The following is a 20,236-nucleotide window of genomic DNA, read 5'->3' as shown; positions in this document are numbered from 1 at the left end:
TAATCATTCAAAGGAAATTCTCCAAATTCCAAGTTTTCAGAAGGTTTTGGAAGACACCTGACTACTGTCTGGTATGACAGCACACTCACTCCCCAGACTAGCAAACAGGGAAAGATTACTACACTGCTGTGTGGGTGTAAGTACTGTCATTGGAACCTACAGAGGACTTGCCAAAGGTCACTTGAGACACATTTTATTTTGAAGATAATAATCTATGCTTGAAAAAAAGATGAAGCACAGATTTAGGATCAATGTTACCAAAAAGATGAAGCACTGATTTAGGATCAATGCTACCTCTTAGCACAGGCAGCTCAACTCAGTAGTATGATTTCACATTCCTTATCTTGATGCAGACTGGGGACACGTTATGTCTTTCCAAGCTTCTGGGCCATTAAATTGTTTCTACAGTCTTTCAGTTTTTCATCTCCTCAACTGAGAAACACCTAGAAATTTACAACAGTAAGTTTTGTCCTTCCACTCCCATATAACTGAGTGCCATATAAAACAGTCTGAATGCAGCAGGAACAACAAACCAACCACATTTGCAAATGCATCTGTTATGTCATAAAACCAGCTCCAAAAATTTCACTGTCACAACTATATTTTTTAAATGTATTATTAGCCTGGAGGCTCAAAAAAGACAAAGAAATATAACCAAATGTTCAAATACGTACTTCTCTTTCACAGTCTTAGCGTTCTTCTCATTTACCACACCTATGGGTTTGGACAGGTCCCTAAATACGGCAGGATTATTCAGGTCCAGTTCTTCTGAGGTGTAATCTCGTAAAATCCAGGGAAACTGAAAAAGAAAAGTAAGCCAAACATCAGATAGGGATTAAGAATACATTTTTCAAAACAGAAAAAACACATGCCTTTGGCAAAAATTTAAAAATTAACTTTTTAATTACCACAGGATATTGAGCAAGGTCATTGTAAGTTCGTCCTGCCATGGTATTCAGCTGAATAAGGTAGTCAAAGTTGGATATTTCTCTATTCACCCATTTCTGAAAGACAAAGAAAGATAAAATGGAATTCACTATACCAAAGATATAATTATTGCAAATTACACATTTTGTCAGTATCTATCTGCCAGAGGATAGCACTGGCAAATGAAAAGCACAAGACCACAAGCATTGTATGCAACTCCTGATTTCTCATAATAAAGTTTATTTTCTCTTTGATTCAGTGATTGTGCTATCTATATTTCATTGAAATCTGGTTCTGATTTGTGATAGTACTGTTTCAAATACAGAGCAGCAGACAATTAGCAACCTTGGTAAAAAGGAAAAGAAAAACAGGAAATAAGAGAAACTAAAAGAAGGTAACTATGCAGGTACTGATAAAATGGAGACCAGAACTTTAAAATTCATTAGAGTGCTATGATCAAAATTATTTATAAATTATTCTCCCACTGATTAACAGTACAGGTTAAGTACAGGTTTAAACCAAATTGTCTGTGCACCTTTGTTTGCTCCATTGTTATATTCTGAACCAAAGAACAGACATAGCTGTGTTCAGAAGAGCTCAGTATTTGTCTATAGAGTGATGGAGATGTGTCATGACAAATGATGTTTTCTCTGTTTAAATATACAACTTGATAGTTCTTATTGTTAGGAAAACAACAATCAAAGTATTCCCAATATTTTAAAGTTATTTGTAAAGCTTTCTCCCTCAGAGAAAACAATTTTGGCATAAAGAGATTGAAGATAAAAATATATTTACTATATTTAAAAAATTCTGTGTTTATGGTAATAGGGACATTTTGACATTTTCCTTTTCTACCAATATTACTAATTCCCACTTAATCTTCATGTGGGTTTTGTTGAAAACTCCATCATGAAAAGATAGCAGGGATAATTATTTGCACATCTAGTGAAAGAAGTTTCAAAATGGCACTCAAGATCATAGACTAAAACCAGAAGCAAATCTGCCATGGTTTATATTCTTATTAAAATGCCTGTCAACCACATCAACAGAGCCTGGCTACACCCATTTGCCTGACTGTAAACACAAACCAAAACATCCTAAAAATATGCACGTGAAAGTTCAGGAGCCAGGCTGAGAGTACAGAAGTTGGCAGCTGCCATCTTAACACTGGGGGACTCCCTCAAAAAGCAGAAGAATTCTTTAGACCTTTTAGCTGAAATCTTGTACCTGCATCAAACCTGACGCTTTGAAAAGTTCCTGTGGTGATCTGGTCCCAGAAATGTTTGGAGAACGCAGTGACAATATCCGACTATATACTTTGTTTCGTACCTGTTAGAAAACAGCACTAATAAAGCAACGTTCTGGAGACTGAAGCTGACAAGTAACTAATCTGCTAATTAAAATGTGAAATAAATAGGACACAGTTATATTTTAATGTATTTTGATCTCTTGCTGTTTAAAACACTTGGACATGGATGGATGTGACATCCATCACATCAAAACCAAACCACACAACATTTCTAAGAGCTGTTCATAAACTGACCTACTAGGATGTAACTCACCCTAAATTCTGAAATTTATCTTAGTCCCTAAGGACCCCTAGGGATAAAAAGGATCACTGATATTACCCAGAGGGGAAAAATGTTCACTCCTCCTTAACCATAAAATAACAATGATTTCCAATGTTGTTGTAAAAAAGGAAGTCCCCTTTGATTTGTAATTAATTTGATCCATCTTTAAAAATATGGGCTTCAAAACATTTCGATTACTACTGATGTGATTTTAGTTAAATAACCATTCTGTATAACAGAGAGAGAGAGAGGGGAAAAAGGAGAATCTTGTTTTATCTATCTTTTCACAATGAATCAGTTTCTAGATGCCAGATTGCAGTCTGGTTTTTCATGATGACTATGTAAAGCAAACCTTTTGCTATTAGTGTTACAGTATCAAGAAAGGCACCAGACTCAAATACAATCAATAATTAATCAAAATTAACCTTGTGCTTATTGTATAAATCCATGAAATTTAGGAAACCCATACCTCCTTATTGAAGTTGAGGAAGTAGTTGGTTTGATCCGTAAGGAAGATCTCCAAAGCTGACCTCCTCAGGTTGTACCGACGCAAATGGATCTCTCGAATTTGAGAAAGGTGCCATTTGAAATCAAAACCTACCCCTAGGAGGAACACTCTGTTTACTGAGTTGGAATATATATTAAAAAAACCCCTTTTCATATAGACACAGTGCAGTACCAGCTCAAATCACCCCAGAGTTATTCCTAGAAAGGGAAAGTCTTATAGCTGACTTGATTAACCATTTTGCTAGGAAAATATTACCTTCAGATATTGTTGTGCTAAAAGAAAACCTGATGGAATGTAGAACTTGCTTTTGCTTTCTGATTAAAGACATTACAAATGTATTCTGTTGACAAAAAGTACAAATCAAGCCCTTTTGCTTTTTTAAACAGGCTCAAACAAACTTTTATGTTTAGATTTCCCAGATGCTGAATATTTTGGTATACTGATTTGGAAAACTTTACTATTATTTGTCTAACATTTCACTTCAGTGTTTTCAGAGACAGCTGTGTATGTTCTATTAAAGTTCCCTAAATTAATATAGGTGATTAATGCTTACATACTACTACTATTTAATCAATACATGAGTAAAACATTATTTGTCAGGGAGAACTGAGAGGTGCCATTTACAAAGCAAATTAGAAGTAGTAACTTTTTTTCAGTCAGCAGGTTTTTCAGTAAGCTATTTTTAAGTAATACTAAGAATAGTTAATCAATTTACCAGCTCAGAAAGTACAGTTCCAGATTGCTGATTCTGAAGGGATCAGTCAGCCACTAACCATCAAGTGCAATATTAATTTTAAGTACAGAACAACAACTTGTGTCTTTACAATTACTTTGACACTCATTTTCAAAACATAAACTCAGCATACTAAAAGCAGAATGCTGAACTGCACTGAAAATAAAGAGATATTGATCATGCTTACCTTCCTCTTTCTCAATGCTACCGTCAAAGAAATAGATGTGCTGGGTAGTGACCTCCAGCCTGCCTGGTATCACATCAATTACTGTAATGAGTTCACAGTCTTCAGACAGTATTAGCTTTTCTTTCTGACTTTCCTCATCCTTCTCATCCCTGCAAAAACACCACTAAGTGTTACAGGGTTGGGTAGATTATACTGTTGCTTAGGTCCTCTGTAAGAATACAGTTCAGAAAAAAATCAAATCTGAATGGCATGAAAAATACAACATAAACAATTATATAAAGCCGCTTTCATCAGCAGTCTGGGGTATTTCAGACCAGACCACAAACATCATTTCATAGCATTGCTCTTCAGTCTTGGTATTTTGGTCTCAGGCACAACGGACTTGACTTCACCTGAAGTACAAAAACATCAGCATTTCCCTTTCTTATTTAATTGTTTGGTGGTTAAGTTCTCTGGCCCAGAGGGGAGCTAACTTCCAGTTCATGTGACTAAAATTATCTTCAAGTTTATTTTGCTCTAATCTACAGCAAGCATTTAATAACCTTTAAAGTACAAAATGTATCAGTACCACTCAGAGTGCCATTTAACAGCACAGACACGCACAGATGCATGCACAACATGACATGTCCAATCACTGAAGCAAAGCATTTGCTATCCTACCTCAACTCCCCTTTCCCTGCTCTCTCTCTCCTGCCCTTTTTTTTGGTCGCAGTCACACAAGTGACATGAAGGAAGCACAGCAGGCCTTCCCTCTGGAATACTTTTAAACACAAGGCACTCCAGCACTTAAATGCCAACCACACAAACTTTCATGTTATGCAGCTGAGAGTGGAGTGAATGACCATGGCAACTATGGACACGAGGCAGTTCCAGTCTGGTCCATGTCCTTACAGGGCAGATTGCCTCTTGAGAATTACAATCAATATACATAGGAGAAAAGTCTCAGCAATTCTGTAGCTTCAACCCACCTGCGAGCAGTGAATCACTAATGGATTCTCACAAACATCTGCTCTGCCTGCCTTTCCCTGGGGCTTTTCTTGTCTCAGTGGTGATAATGATAAATCCAACAGTACCTTTGCTGATCAAAACTGCCCTGGACTGAGTTGTTAAGGCCAGATAAAGAAAGAAACTAAGCTTTGGATGCTATTCAATTCCCAAAGTTGTTTCTTGCTCCTTATCCCTAGCACACAAACAAATGAAAGTTGTTTATCCTGTTCTACTTACAAGTTGGAACTGGCTGTTGTGTCTTCTTCTGGTAGCTCCAGAACATCATCTTCCAAGTCACTCACTTTCACCTGCTTCACCACCTCCAGAAGCAGAGATTCACTAGAGGGCTGTGTCTGGTGCACACCTAGCATAAATACACATAACAGCTCAGAACTTTTTCTGTTACAATACTCTTGGAAATCTGTCCTACTAAGCCTATCTTCTACAGCTGAATGTTAGTTTTTACCAAGTAAGAAGCAACCAGATTTCTTAAATATTTTTGTGGCTAAGCAGAACACTAAAAACAGTCCTTGAGATACACTGAAAATTGTGACAGTAGAAAGGGAACACAATACTTACGAAAAATTTTAATTGAATTCTGATGTGGACACTTACAATAAAATATTTCATAATATTTTTCCAGACATTGCTAAAGCATGCAGATTTAACAGAAATGTACTGCATTTGCTTTTTGGTTATGTGGGTTTACAAGAGTGTTTTGGGGTTTTTTTTATTGCTTGAGCCTTGATGTCCAATACACCAAACTTAACAGTTACACCCCTAACTCAGCTGTTCGGCACATTTCTGAAACAAAGCGCTTCATATCTACACATTTTAGTCACAAATTCTGAAAGGCTTTGACAAACACTGCTTACTCTGGCCTCTTTGCTTCTTTCATGAAGAAATAATCTCATACAAGAAAGTTGTATGACTTCTTATTTTAAAATAGAGAAGTTAACTTTTATTAATTGCACAACGAAAACCCCACATGTCAATGAAGTAGAGCAAAAGAATTCTACTCAGTGGGAAGATGCTGCTTCAGGTCAAAGAACCACTCTCATATTATAGATTTTACTACAGATGAAGTAAAGAAAAATCAAGATTTAAGTATCTAGCTTTATACTACTTATTAAATAAAAAGATGAAAGTGGGTATCTTTCTTTGGCAAGAACACAAGTTTACCTAAACTTTACCTAAATTATCTCTCAGGTCACTAGCATCCTGATGAGAGTTGAAGTTGTAATTCTGCACTAGTTTTAGTCTCATACGTGAAAAGTTTTCCACATTTGAAAGTTTCCAGTGAACAGGACGCTGTTTCCTAGGAAAAAAAGAATATTCATAAAAACAATCTGAATAAAGACGTGCAGGAATGAATGGATTACAAAAGAGTGCATATTTAGAAAAATACTTATCATCCACTTGCACATTGTAAAAAATAAAATATTAAAATGCAGTTTATAGCTTTTGTTTCACATTTCAATTCTGATCATCACTCTTTATTTTGTAAATAGTATTTATTTTCACAGAATTAGTGAGGTTGGAAGAGATGTTCAAGATCATCAAGTCCAACTGACAACCTACCACCACCACAATCACCCCAAAATTACTTTCTAGTAAGAACCTTCCATGACACAACTCGAGGCCATTTTCTCTGGTCCTGTTGACACCATACATCTCAAGCCTGGTTATTGCAGTCAATCTGACCTGGTTTTAACCACATGAAACAGTCATGTGAGCAAATTCCTTTTAAGGATCATACACAGCTTAGGAACTCCAGTCTCACCTTTCAGCCCAAGGCCCACGCTCAGAGAACAAGTAAAGCTGGGCTGCTCTCCACTGTCTCAGTGTGGCTGTGTGTTGACTGCTAAGCTGTTTCAGCATACTGTTGTACCGTAGATTTTCCTGCCGAGCCTTTCTGCTGAATGGTTCCACAAAGTGCTCCTGAAAGACCATTGCAAATAGATCTAGCACTGAATTAACTCTGACCTTGGAAAACAGCTTTCCAAGAATTCTCATAAAACAAGAAGAAATGGGAAACGTTTAGCAATAAAACATTCTGAAATTTTAAGGTAATACTTAAGAGAGACATTTTTAACAGCTTAGACCTAGAAGAAATAGTGTCAGACTTTGATTTAAACATGAGAAGAAAGCCTTATCAATGCTGAATCCACACTAAAGCAATTTTTCATCATCAGAAAAGCAGTCAGTATTAGAAATCCTACTATAATAGGTGGGCTTTTTCTTCAATTCTGGTATTCTAGAATGCGACTCTCATTGTATCTTTCCTTTAGCTAGTTGAGTAAAATAGACCTACAAGTTTTGTTATTAAAAAAACAAAAAGTCATGTAACTTTGCTATGGTATTTCCTGTAATTACCAGTTAGCTCTAATGCTGAAACTCAGTCTGGACCTTATATAGAAAGGTCAGTTTAGAAGCAATTTTTCCACACATTAAATAAGAACTGTTCACTGTTTTAATTCTATAATTGTATAGAAATAGGGTTAAAGAAAAAAATGCAAACAAACAGCTCATAATGGAAAACAGGTTTTAATAATTCAAAACACAAATCAGAGTAAAAGAAGATGCAGCTTATGGCTGAGCATATTTCTACCTTGCTGTAAGAAAAGGAAGGCCTACTGTACTGAAATAACTTTCCACATAAGACTCCTAATGGACAAAGTAGAATTAGAAAGCATATCCTAGAAGTGTGTATAGTCCCACTGCCCATAAAGTCTTAATACAATTAACCTGTTTATAATTACTTGAACTGGATCATCCTAGAATTAATTTTCTCCATCTTTAAAAGGCAACTCTTGAGAGAGCTCTTTTAAGAGAACCTTGCAGTCACTGAAAACCTTACCTGAAATTTAAGTTTACTTTCTCCTCTTTCCCGGTCTCGCTTGTGCATGTTCACCATAAATGCTTCATAACAATCTTTCCAATAAAGTGCCATCTGTTCATTATCATGTCTGAATGAATTCTCTTCGTATTGCTTCATATTTGGAATAATCTGGTTTCACCAAAGCAAAACAAAAAGTACCATATGATTTCTGAATGGGTTCCTCTGCTTTCATGGCTGAAAAGAAGGAGGAAATTATACAAAAATAATTTACTACTTACATATCTGTCAATATAAACTTGCCATTCATCAGATCTGCAGTATTCTTGAAAGTCCTCAAAGAAAGATGGGCTGCCATTGGTAGGAGGCAATGAAGGAAGGTGCAGGTTCATAAAGAGAAGTTCATATATCTTGGATACCAATGTCCGAACAAGAGGAATCAAAAACGAGTAAGTTTCTGTCTTCTCTTCAATTGACCTACTCAAAATGCCTTCCAACTTCCCCAGGAGGTAGCACGCTTCAGGCTGGCTCTCAATTACTTTGGTCTGAAGGAGGGTGTTTAGTTTGGCTGCTGCCATAGCACAGACCTACAAAAACAAACAGCAAAAATGAATGTGATTCTCCTTGATTCTCCTGCCACTCCTGCCTGCATATTCCCATCCTCAAACAGAAGCCCCCTTTCTTGTGCTCTGGAGGTGCACACTGACAGGACTGTAGAGTAAATCTGCAAAAGGCAAGAACCAATAAAACATCTTCCCAACAGAAGGATGAGGGACTGCCACAGGTCTGCTCACTGGTATGAGCAGCTCTCCCATAACCCACAACAGTTACATCAAATGTGCCCTTAAAGAATTTGCAACAAACCTGTAAATTGTCTTGTGCAATGAATCCAAGGAGCAGCTGGACTTGCACCTGTGAAAGCCTAATTGCTTCTAGGCCATCAGAGTACCAGACTGACAGGCTATCCATGAGAGTCACTAGTTCTTCCAAGAGCTATTGCAGAAACAAAAAATTGGCATAAAATTAAAATAAATAAAATAAATGGAAATAAAAGTAACAATAACTACTCTAGCTGGAGACACAATAATTTCAAAGAGCTCAAGAGGCTGTGCTCACATTTTTATCTTAACCAAACTGAGAAAATCATCCCACAACACTGCGATTAAACCAGTAATTTAAAGAAATTCCTGACAACAAAAATCTACCTAGTCCAGTACATTAAGTCAAGTATCTCCCCAAAATAAAGCATATATATGTGATGTATATATACGTGATATATGTGTGTGTGTGTACAGGGAGAGAGTCACTCTAGGAGGCACTTCTTTCTGTCAGTTTTTATACAGCAAAAGTGATAACAAGCCTTGCAAAATGTGGGTATTCCCAAGGCAAACTGCACATTTCCCTATGCATATGGATTTGTTTAAAACTAATACACCTTGATATGTTCTCTAACAAATTACTCAAATGTAAAATCATTCTAACTGAAATATCCTGTTTAGGATATTACAGTACTTTAAATTCTCCCTGGACACAGTGGAAGATAATTTATGAAAGTACTGTTATTTTCAATTCAGAGTTGGCAAGAAGTACAACTTTCATTACTCCAAAGTTCAGCTCTCATTTCTAATTAGGTTTCCCAATAGAAGGCAAAGCTTTTAAGAAGAGGAAACTTTCTTCAAACAAGCAATTTAAAGCTTGAAGCTATATTTACTTATAAGCATTTTGGAGAACAGCCTAGGAATTACTCTGCTAATGACTCTTGACATTGCACTTTTTTCTTAAAGAAAGTAGCCTTAAAAAATATTTTTTATGGCTTTCTAGTGAAATAAGGATGGTTTCCATATAATCTCTCTCCCCTTTTGCTTAGAAAAATTGAAAAGCAATGACATCTCCGACTGCGAAGGAAGCACGATGAGTGCCAGAGATTACATAAATGGTGAGATAAATTATAGGTGTTGAAATGCCAATACGGGTTCAAATCCAGAAGTGACAATTCCCAACTTGCAACCAAGAGCAGAGTTTTGGCTGGTCTTTCAGTCAGGACTCCTAGAGAGTCATAAATGCTGATAAACAGTGCAAAATCTGCTTAAGATACAACTGCTGCTGTTTCATTAGCTTTTACATTTTGTAAATATTTCTCCAGTCTGAAGAAACCTAGATTCTGAGTAAAGAGTACCACTTACATGCCTATTTAATTTGCAAAATTAACTATATTCCCTGTGGTAAACAGTCACATTTTTATTCATGAAGAGGCACTCTAATCCATTCCACTATAAATCCTTACTCTGTAATATCTGTGGTTTAGAAACATATGACTAGAAGGGTGACAGTGTCCAAACCAACAGCTTTCGTGTTACCATTTCAGCCCATATACTGTATTTCCATTTTGCAGTTACTCTACCTTTTCTGTCCATAAATTTGAATTAATTAGTCCTTCTGCCTGCAGGAAACCTTGGACAATTAGCAAGAGCTTGAAGGCATTTTCAGCATGCGTAGGGAGAGCTTTTGAATCTCTGTTATCAGTCACTGACCATTCTAACATCTTCTCCAGCAAGCTGCATGGAAAACAAAATTCCAAAGTAAGTATTACACATTCTAAGTGGCTTTTAACAATCCAATTAAGTATTTAATTGAATCTCTTAGTCTGCAGTTACATAACTGCCATCTTCTTGATAAGCCAATGAGATAAAAGCGATTGAGAGACTCATGAAAACAGTGATAGTTTTAAAACCTTCTGGCCACAAGACACTCCTAAATAGGTACTGGAATATATTTCTAACAGTATGTGAAGCAACAGCAGAGAAAAGTACACCTTGTTAGGAAACACCCACCCCTTCCCAGCATCACTCATGTCCCTCACTACTGTTTATCCTCAAAAGGGATGAGCTGTACACTCACTTGAGTTTTATTTCATCAGAAGGCCGAAGCAACTCGTTAGACATCCCCAGTTTGGTGAGAGCAGAGAACACCTGTCCTCTCTCAATCCAAGCATCATCATCAGATTTTTCAATACCTTTCCACATTATACACAGTAGGATGTCTGTAAGTAACTGTATGAGCTCATTATCACTCCCCTACAAAAGAAGTAAAATATTTAAAGACCTAGTATAGAAAATCTTCAAAACATTTCTTATCACAGTCACTATGCTTTGATGTTTCAACATTTGAAATTCTGCAGTCTAAAGCTCAATTGAAAAATTCACAAAAACACAAATATAAGAGACTGTGGCTTGCTTGTATGATATAAAACAAGCTGCCTTCAGCAATCCTTGATTTTTTCACAGCATGTCTGCTCCATGCCTCCTCTGGATGATAAAGGATGTTTAAATATAGAGGCAGGGAAAGTTTGCAGGGGTTTTTCTGTGGTTTCTTGTGGTTGGGAAGGGAGGTTGGTTTGTTTGTTTGGGTTTTTTTTTTAACACCAAAGCTATCCCAACTGGACAATCGAAAAAGACACATTACGAAAGGAAGTACCCCTATTCATTATAAAAGAGACATATTGTTCGCTTTTCTGTTGGGTGATAGGAGGGACAAAAAAAAGTAATAACCATTCATTAGGGAGATTCAAAGAACAAAAAGAAATTTCCAACAGTTGGAGAAACCAGTCACATAGTTACTTACTCCTTGGCTTTCAAATAGAGAAAGCTCAGCAGTGAAGCCCACATCATTTGTTACACCCAGCTCTTTGTCGGGCTGCCTGGAGAAGGGCTTTGTGCTCTCTGTCGGTGAGGGAGTGCTGGGCTGGCTGTCTGTCATCTGATTCCCCACATCAGCCAGTTCATAAGAGTCAACACTGGACAAATCTAAACTCAAATGTGAAGGATTACTGTGCCACAATTCTTCTCGGCCCTCCGAACTAAAAGACATCTCTGCTGCGGATGCTTCTTCCAGTGGCATAACAGAGAAATGGGCAGGGACGTCCAGGGATTTGTTGTCTTCTAAACTCCACTGGTCAAACAGACCATTAACTGATGCAAAGCTGCCAGCTTTCTCTTTCTCTGTCTTATCAGCTTGATGATTCTGAAGCTCTTCAGCAGGAGGCTTTTTTTCCTCTTCCCTGGAGGAATCAGTCCTGCTCTCCTTAAAGCCAATTCGGACCTCTGAGTTTTCTTTCAGGAACAGCCTAACCAAAGTGTCCTGCCAGCCCAGCTGCTGAGAAATCTGTTGTGCTGCATCCAATTGGGAATGCAAAAGGTGCAAAATCTAAGGAGAGAAGATATCCCATATCTACATATTAATTTTAGCTTGTAACTGCATCCATCTGGCTTTTCAATTAAACATTTAACAGTCTTACAACTTCTTCACTTTTCTTACAACCTTATAGAAAGAGCCATAACTGGCTAATAAGAAGCAAACCAGCCACAAAATAAATTTTCCTCGTAGAAAAATGAAGGAAAAAAGTTAAAAATTCTCAGGAGTAGGGGAGAAAAGAAGCTATCAAAGCATATTGGTAAGTTCCCCTATTTCAGCAACTCTTCTACAACAATTTCTTCAAAAGCCAGTTATCTCAATAAACAATCCCATTCACCCATAGTCTAAAAAAACTCTCGACTAGAAAATATGCTTGATTAGCAACTATTAAATAGATAAAATTTTAAAAATTGCAGTATTAATAGCTTACTGATAGGGTACATTATAGTTTCACTTCTTCATTTTGGGAAAACTTAATAGACTATAAGGTGTCTCACAGCTACATTCAGTACTAATTCCAGTGATATGAGCTTAGAGAAAAGTCAGTAATTCAAGGAGCCTACTATCTCAAACCTGTAGAACATATAAGCTATTTGAGAATCATGATGCAAGCTTCACTTTTTGTTTTGGCTTTTTAAAGTACTTGAGTACACAAAATTCAACAGTGACATATGGGTTAAATTTTTAAAATAAATCATTGCTAAAGAAAACAGTAACAACAAATACTGCCACTGTGTTTTAAAGAAATAATTTAGTTATCACACTGTACAGTTTATAGGCTTGAAGAACAGTATTCCAGTTCTAAAGAAGACAACTAACCTTTCTACAGATAATCACTCTCATGTTTATATCTGATCTATGAGCCAGATACACTACAGCTAGGAGATCTTTATAATTCACAGCAGGATCTGTAGGGAAGAAAGAAAAAATCCACCATAAACAATATCACACAAGAGAATGTAACAGATAAATATTTAAAAATTGCCTTGGAAATTATGACTGCATCCAGGGATAGCAAAAGGAACAAACTTTTGGAACTAAGAAAATGTTAACTGAGACTAATGGGAACTTTGAATAGAACAGCTCTACAAGTAACACCCCTGGCTTTCCTCAACAAAATCCAGGTATGTTTGCCTCTGAGCAGCAGAGGTGAACTAATGTCAGACATAGCACTTGCCAATTACCTGCATACAGAACTTGGTTAAGAAGGTTTTTAATAAGAGAAACAGTAACTGGTGATTCATTCAGAAGGAGTCCCAGCCCAGAATACCCCACTTCTCTGAGCCTCATGCGGTGCTTGCTCCGTTCATAAACTTTGGTACATTTCAGCATCTCTTCCACGATCTGTAAGGAAAAGTAGACACAAACTGAACACAAAAAACATCCAGTTCTCAAAGTTGTGCGTGACATAACATGCTCATCCACAGTTTTAAAGTTTATTTGCTAAATTAACTCAAAGAAGATGGATTGTTTCTTTAAAGATCCCAATAGTTTATTTTAAGAGAACACTAATTCCTATGTGACAATGCCATCTAGCTAACATAAGAGAAGAATGAAAAGAAAAAAGCAAACTTGGATGATTAGTTATCTTTGTAATTACATACACTTCTCCCAGATCAATGAAAAACACAAATTTATGTTCAATTGATTAATTTAGGAACATATTATTCAATTCATTACCTTGAACACAAGTTCTCTAAGCCTGTCTGAGTATCTTTGATGCAATAACAGAGCATAAAGAATATCAGCATTGCCTGGTTCAAAGAGCAATAAAAAAAGCTGGTCTGGGGTTGGACTGGAATGAAGTAGGCTGAAGAGAACGTCCAAAATTCCACAGAGCTACAAAATTAAGACAATGAAATTAGTCCCCAGTTCATTCAGATTTCATGCTTTGTTTTAGGAAAATTTTCTTGGTTTTTAAGTTTTACCTTTGCTGGTTAATATACATTTTATTGCTCAGTATTACTGCATTTAAACAACTTTCAATACATTTTTTCTCTCTATTGAACACCTTGTCAAATTAAGCAGAGACACAAAGCAAGTTTATGTGCTGCTGATTCTACAAAATAGAAACTACATCATCACAACTCCTGTTCAGTTGAAGATCAATTCATTTGGTTTTGTAAAGTAAGATAACTTTTTAATGGCACATCCTTATCTTACCTACATCTAAACAGAATCATGCATTAGTTAACATTTTGCTTGTTGTCATTTTTTTTCGTTGTTCACCCTTCTTTGAAGTACACAAGGCAAGACTTCTAAATGCCAAGATGCAAACCCAAAACACGTCCAGTTTAAACTATTAATTTATACCATGTTGCATACCTGCTCCTCATCACTGGTGGCAGCTATGTATCCTACAATGCTCTGAATTTCTTCATGTGTTCCACCTTTGCTCAGGAAATATTTGATCAGTCCATACAGGGATGTCCGTATTGTTCTCAGGTCATCGGGAGCTAAATCGCTGTCTTTACAACCAGACCTGGATGCCAACAGACCAGAAAGCCAACCTAAGGAAGTTCTTCATGGCTCATTAATAGCAATTTGTTGGTGCCAGTTTGGTAATTTTTCATCTACCCAGACATCATGCACAAGTATTCAATTTTTACCGCACTCAAGCAACTGAATAGTGATAAGCAGATCAGACTTTTCAAGCCTATAAAAGGCCTGAAATGCAGACTTGTACTGGTCTGGATATAGGTCAGGATTGCAGGCTCCCACCTCCCACAGGAAACAGCAAAGTCTCTAGTCAATCTTTTTCAAGCACATAACTATATTCATAAGCAGATATAAATCATCAGCACTGAAAGGTTAAAATTTTAAGTTCCTAAAGAAGTCCTACTTCAAATTCTATAAGCACTCAAAAGAATTTAAAATGCTAAACTTTTTATAATGGTAATGATCTATGACTTAATTTGCATTGTTGAACACAAGTCCAACAATTTTGTAGTTTTAATTACTCTTACAAGCACTCTTAGTGTTACTGACAAACTTCACATAATCTTGGCATAAAAATTCAAGGCAAGGAAAAGTAGTAAGTCAAATGGAAAAAAAAATTAATGCAATTTTGTAAATTAAATCAACCACCAAAATCCAACCTGCAGTTTTATTTATTAATTTTCTCATTAGAACAATGGCAAAAAAACCCAAGAGCCACATACAATAAATGAGGAGTCAGAAGTAGTAAAACTCATACCCATAATAAATCCTGAGTGTGTCTAGAAGAAACTGCACACCATATTTCTTTCTGAAGAGTCTTCTACTGTCTTTGATGATTGTAGAAAGATACTGTATATGTCCTGCAACATAAAGTTTTCTTTTAGAACCAAGATAAAGATTTGTGTCATGTGAAGAGTCCTGTGTCTTCACACAGCTGCCCGAGGCCAAGAGCTCACCGATTCTGAAGGGAAAGTCACCACTGTTCCAGATGCTGAAGTCAAAAAGTAAGTGGTGATACATCTGTTGCAAAAGCTGCATGTTCTTTTCTACTGAGACTTGTTCTATCAACAACTGTACAGCCATCAGGACATTCACATCCATTAAGATGCTTGGCACCTTGCAAAATAACAGCAGGTGTTAGCACTCAAAACACTGAATGTCTTAATAAAATTAGATTTTAAAAAATGGAAGTTTATCTTCTACAGCAATGTCTGCTCCATTAAAGCAATACAATAAACACAAAAGTAGACTGTTGTTTGAATAACCAAACAACGTAGTATCTGTATCAAAAAAAGCAGAACATGAAAAAAATGAAATGTGTTTCACCTTTCAGATAAAGACCAACTTCGCACACATTTTTGCTTTCAGAAACACAAGAAAGAAAATACTTACTAAGGATTCCTTTAAAGACTCTGGCATTCTGGCTATACTTCAAAATAATCAGGACCTAATCCACAAAATTCACTACTAAAGGATGTTTCTCAAGTTTACTCACCTTCTGTAACAAGGCCCCTAGGGTGGCAACTCCATGGGAGTGAATGAGATTTTCTTGGTTAACATGATGTCCCTGAATAAAGTGTTTTATCATCAAGATGAAAGTTGCAACTATGTTCTTCTCCAGACGTGCTTCTGCAGAACAGAACAGTAGCAAAAATCTTATGGTTTATCATTGGCTCACTGCATCAAAATAGAGGGGAAAAAGTAAAATCAAGTGTTTATATTCCTCACTATTTCTTCAACTTCTCAACTCCTGTTCCTTTGCTAGAGACTGGCTTTAGATTTTTTTCCTGTGCAGAATCATAGCCATTCAATGCCTCTCCAGAACAAAGCAATCCTAGTCCTGACTTTGGTTGCTTCACCCATGGCTGTAGGTTAGAAACGTCCTTGTTATAATGTTTTGCATATGCTGCAGTTATTTTCCCTCTGTAGTTGCCAACTGACTAGCCATGGTATGCAAAAGCATTAGAGACACAGAGAAGAAAATCAATTGTTTTACTTTACTCCACCATTTAATCTTTGAAACAAACAAACAAACAAAAAAGTAGTGTCTTCCCTTGCACGGTCTGATTTCTCAGCGGTTTTTCTTAAGGTCAAAGTTAATTCTCAGTATTAGCAAGGTTTTTAAAAAATCTATTCTTAAAGCATCCTTTCAGTTTATTTTTATTTTAATCCAAAATGTGACTATGTGTGTAAGAGGTAAGAGCCTGAATATTTTATTAAGAAAATATAAGTTTGGCTAAAGACTAAATAGCACAGTTCTGCTGCTGCTGTACCCATGTGGCTGTGTGAACCAGCACTCAAGCTGTAGGATAGCTTCTCCTGTTGATATTAGTAAGTTTTACATCAAACATCATTCCTCATAATAATCACAACAGAAACTAAAACAATGTCATACCTTGGCACCCATAAGAGTAAATAATGAAAAGAAAAATAATGCTACTACATATATCTATACTTGAAATACGTTATATTATTTTTTATACAGTGCTGAACTCCTGGTATTCAGTATCCATGTCAGGTATCCAGGAACAGACAGAGCCTTCCAACTTTACATAGATACTCTGGAATAAACAGCTTTCTGCCATTCAAAAAAGGACTTGTAAAATCAAGCTTAAAAATTGGTTCACTTCAACTTCACTTTCCCTACCTGATGCCTTTGGGGATGAAAACACCACCCAGTCACCCTCTACAGGAGTTACTAGTTCTGAAGGCAGACTCTCTCCTTCAGACTTCTCAGACATCTGTCCACCAAGAAAGCTGATCTGCTCCAGCAATGGAAACAGCACATTTATTCCACCAATACAGTTGATCATATCCTGAATCAAGAGAAAAGGAAGGAAAAACATCACCATAAATAAAATCCATTTAACTATAGCAAAAATTTACTCAGCATACAGGAGTACTCACAAACAAATTAGAATGTCTCACAGGCCACTAACACATGGGCCATCCTGTCAGCTCTTGTTCTGAAAGTACATTTTTTACATTTCCTTTGTCCTGCCCCCACATAAACACTGGAAACTGAAGGATACAAAAACTTAGGAAGAATCTTCTGCTAAATATATTTGAAAAATATTTCTTTGATTTCTATGTTACTTGCAGCAAACAGTAAGACTAAAAGATTATACACATCTCTGCTTTAATCATCTTCCTGCAAGATTTCAACTTTAGGTAGTTAAAAATAATAATTTTTTATTTTTTTTAATAACTCTACATATACATTAATTTCTAGCCTCTCCTTAAAATTCAAGTCTCCTAAGTACAGTCAATTGTTCACTGTTCTTGGAAAAGAAGGCAGACCTTATTTATTCATACATTTTCCTCAAGATGAAAAAATGTGGCATTCTACTGACAAGTCACAAGCGTTAACTAAACCATATTAATTTTAATTTAACTCAGCTTATGACAGCAAGAAAACCATGACAGAATTCCCTAGAGATGACAAAATGCTCTCGATACACAACATGCATTCAACCTTATTATGAAGAATAGTCAGCTACCACAAAATACCTTCATGTACTGTGACAGTAAAAGCAGTGGCCTCCTAAGTTCTCAATAAATCTAATGTAAATGCAACACTACTCCAGTTACAGCGTTAGCCCATGAATTTTCAGTACAAAAGCATGCTGCATCTGTTAAATATATTTTGCATTATGATAATAACTTCCAGCATTCCAAAAGTTAGATGAACACACACAACCATTGTCATTTTTACATCAGGTTCTGCCTCTTCACAACACATTTACCTTGATGTCCCAATTCACTACTTTGTTTCCAGTTAGCCTTCCATGTAAAAGATTTGCAGACAGATCAAGGCAAATTGGGTTTCTGCAGGCCTGATAAACAAATAAAGAAGCCATGATATCATCTGGAAACAAGTTACAGATGCTTGAGCACAAGATTTTGTGCCGATTTATTGATATTAAAGTACTTAAACAACATGAAACCCCTAGAATATATATGCCATTTTAGATTTGACATTCTTTATTGTACAAGGTAATTCCATCCTTTTGGCAAACCTACTATGTCTGCACAAGACTACAGTTTAAGAAAGCTCTCACTGCTCATCTTCCCATAAAAACCACAGTGCAAACACTGAAAGTAATGCACACTGTGTAGTCAAACAGAAATTATGTTTTGTTTCATACCTTTGGTGTATAATGAAGCAGCACCTTACTGGGGAGATCTGCTACTTCAGCTTCTTGAGACTTCCATGGAGTTAAACAGTTTGGACCTATTAAAAAAAAGTATATAAAATCATGTAACATATATTTAAAGCCCACTGGTTCTTAAAGTTGCGCTTTACAAATTTTATACTACCAAACTGAACAAATAGAGTAGTCTGAACCATATCAATTTGTGACATGCTTTGAAGTAGAGTTTTTACAACTTAAAATCATTCATTTAAGAGGGTCTGCTTGAAAAGGAACACATTCTACATGAAAAGCTCAACTACACAAAGGTGTTTTTATACCTTCCAACAGCACTCATGTGTCTTTACAAATACCCATCTCATATAATCTCTGTCATCCAGACTAAATGCCCAGAAAATGAGTAACCTTCAAGACAGTTTTGTTTAGCAATAGGAAATATTTCCATTAAATGTTTTAATGTGTTCTAATGCCAATCTGTAACAACCTTGAGTCATTATGGAACTTCATACCTTTCACACTTTGAACTGTACAATGTAGCTTTCCAAGTATTTTCTTTAAAATAACTGCTTAATTATTGATTCTTATGGAAAAATCCTCAAGCATAAATCACCTTTAAGTGGCCTAACAAATAAGGGCAGCACTTTTAAAGAGTCTCAGCTGTAAATACACGTAGGCAAACAGTAGTAAAAATTAGGAATTTACAAGTGAAATTATTATCTAACATTTTAATTTTGCAGGTCTGCACATACAATAAACAGATGAGCCTATGCAAATATAACAGTTTAAAATCAAACTTCATAACATTCTTATTAAATGTTAAGCTTATTTGCTTTAAAGCCCTCTCACTTAGGTCAGATCTGCAGCTCTTCTGGATTGCAAGCTGTTCATTATGTGTCTGTGTAGAGCAAAGCTTAGTGGGATCTTGTTCATAACTCATTCCTTTTACTTTGCTAAAACCAGTGCAATCACCACTTACCTGCTAAATATAATGCTTTCACCTGAGAAGGTTGCAATGCTTCATGAAAGATAATAACTGATCCAAGTTGGCCCTCCAAAGATGTTGGACACCCCCATTCACTGTCCTGAGTCCCTGCTGAGATCATTTTGGTGATGAACTCTGGTTTTCCAAGCACCCCACCCCAACTTCCAGTAGCGAGAATGCCCCCAAGCGATGTCCGATGGGGCATGACTGGGGAGGAAAAAGGTGGATCTGGTATCTGAGATGGAGGAGGAGTTGTTGTTCTCTGACCAGCTGAACCAATGCAGCAAGAAGTAAACGACTGGAGAGTCACACATGGAAGAGAATAAAACATACACTGTTAGTCTAAGCTTTAAATCTGAAGCCTGCATGTAGCAAATCTGAACTAAATAAATGAAACCACAAGCAACAAGTTCTGTCAAGCCTTGAAAAATGAGCAATCCATCACAGTAGGCCAAAAGCCAGAGTATATGCTTCTCTTAATAGGAGAAACACCCTTTTTCCAGCTAAGAGCAGTGTGGTTACTTCAAGTGCTGCATGATCTCTAGCAGAAGCACAGCCAGGAAAGACAGTACTCCTGAGATATCCCTCTGTAAATACTCCTCTTCTGGATTATATTCCAAAATTCTAGTCCAGCGTATCTGCTACTGTACATTTCTCATATCAGTTAGTCCACTCAAACATATGCTCTCATGGTAAAATTACTTGCCCTACTTTTAGT

General features: G+C 36.5%; 1 protein-coding gene across 5 annotated transcripts in view; it reads right to left on the bottom strand.

The window, feature by feature from the left end:
* NBEAL1 (neurobeachin like 1) overlaps positions 1 to 20,236 on the bottom strand; it is a 77,569-nt gene that overhangs the window by 20,859 nt on the left and 36,474 nt on the right. For all 5 annotated transcript variants that reach the window (XM_058840406.1, XM_058840408.1, XM_058840407.1 and 2 more), the window contains 25 exons: positions 19,513 to 19,816; positions 18,531 to 18,616; positions 18,129 to 18,218; positions 17,030 to 17,198; positions 15,878 to 16,011; positions 15,339 to 15,498; positions 15,140 to 15,242; positions 14,269 to 14,425; positions 13,624 to 13,782; positions 13,128 to 13,287; positions 12,763 to 12,851; positions 11,374 to 11,955; positions 10,651 to 10,826; positions 10,154 to 10,307; positions 8,617 to 8,745; positions 8,034 to 8,339; positions 7,774 to 7,923; positions 6,697 to 6,854; positions 6,107 to 6,231; positions 5,151 to 5,277; positions 3,927 to 4,075; positions 2,968 to 3,101; positions 2,155 to 2,256; positions 909 to 1,004; positions 675 to 799 (listed from right to left, as the gene is read on the bottom strand). In XM_058840406.1, the coding sequence (XP_058696389.1) occupies positions 675 to 799; positions 909 to 1,004; positions 2,155 to 2,256; positions 2,968 to 3,101; positions 3,927 to 4,075; positions 5,151 to 5,277; positions 6,107 to 6,231; positions 6,697 to 6,854; positions 7,774 to 7,923; positions 8,034 to 8,339; positions 8,617 to 8,745; positions 10,154 to 10,307; positions 10,651 to 10,826; positions 11,374 to 11,955; positions 12,763 to 12,851; positions 13,128 to 13,287; positions 13,624 to 13,782; positions 14,269 to 14,425; positions 15,140 to 15,242; positions 15,339 to 15,498; positions 15,878 to 16,011; positions 17,030 to 17,198; positions 18,129 to 18,218; positions 18,531 to 18,616; positions 19,513 to 19,816 (4,124 nt within the window). The remainder of the gene's footprint in view (positions 1 to 674; positions 800 to 908; positions 1,005 to 2,154; positions 2,257 to 2,967; positions 3,102 to 3,926; positions 4,076 to 5,150; positions 5,278 to 6,106; positions 6,232 to 6,696; positions 6,855 to 7,773; positions 7,924 to 8,033; positions 8,340 to 8,616; positions 8,746 to 10,153; positions 10,308 to 10,650; positions 10,827 to 11,373; positions 11,956 to 12,762; positions 12,852 to 13,127; positions 13,288 to 13,623; positions 13,783 to 14,268; positions 14,426 to 15,139; positions 15,243 to 15,338; positions 15,499 to 15,877; positions 16,012 to 17,029; positions 17,199 to 18,128; positions 18,219 to 18,530; positions 18,617 to 19,512; positions 19,817 to 20,236) is intronic.

The sequence above is a fragment of the Poecile atricapillus genome, chromosome 5 (assembly GCF_030490865.1).
Source record: "Poecile atricapillus isolate bPoeAtr1 chromosome 5, bPoeAtr1.hap1, whole genome shotgun sequence".
NCBI classification, from domain to species: domain Eukaryota; kingdom Metazoa; phylum Chordata; class Aves; order Passeriformes; family Paridae; genus Poecile; species Poecile atricapillus.
Note: the sequence above shows the minus strand (reverse complement) of the source record. Positions and strands in the feature narration are given on the sequence as shown.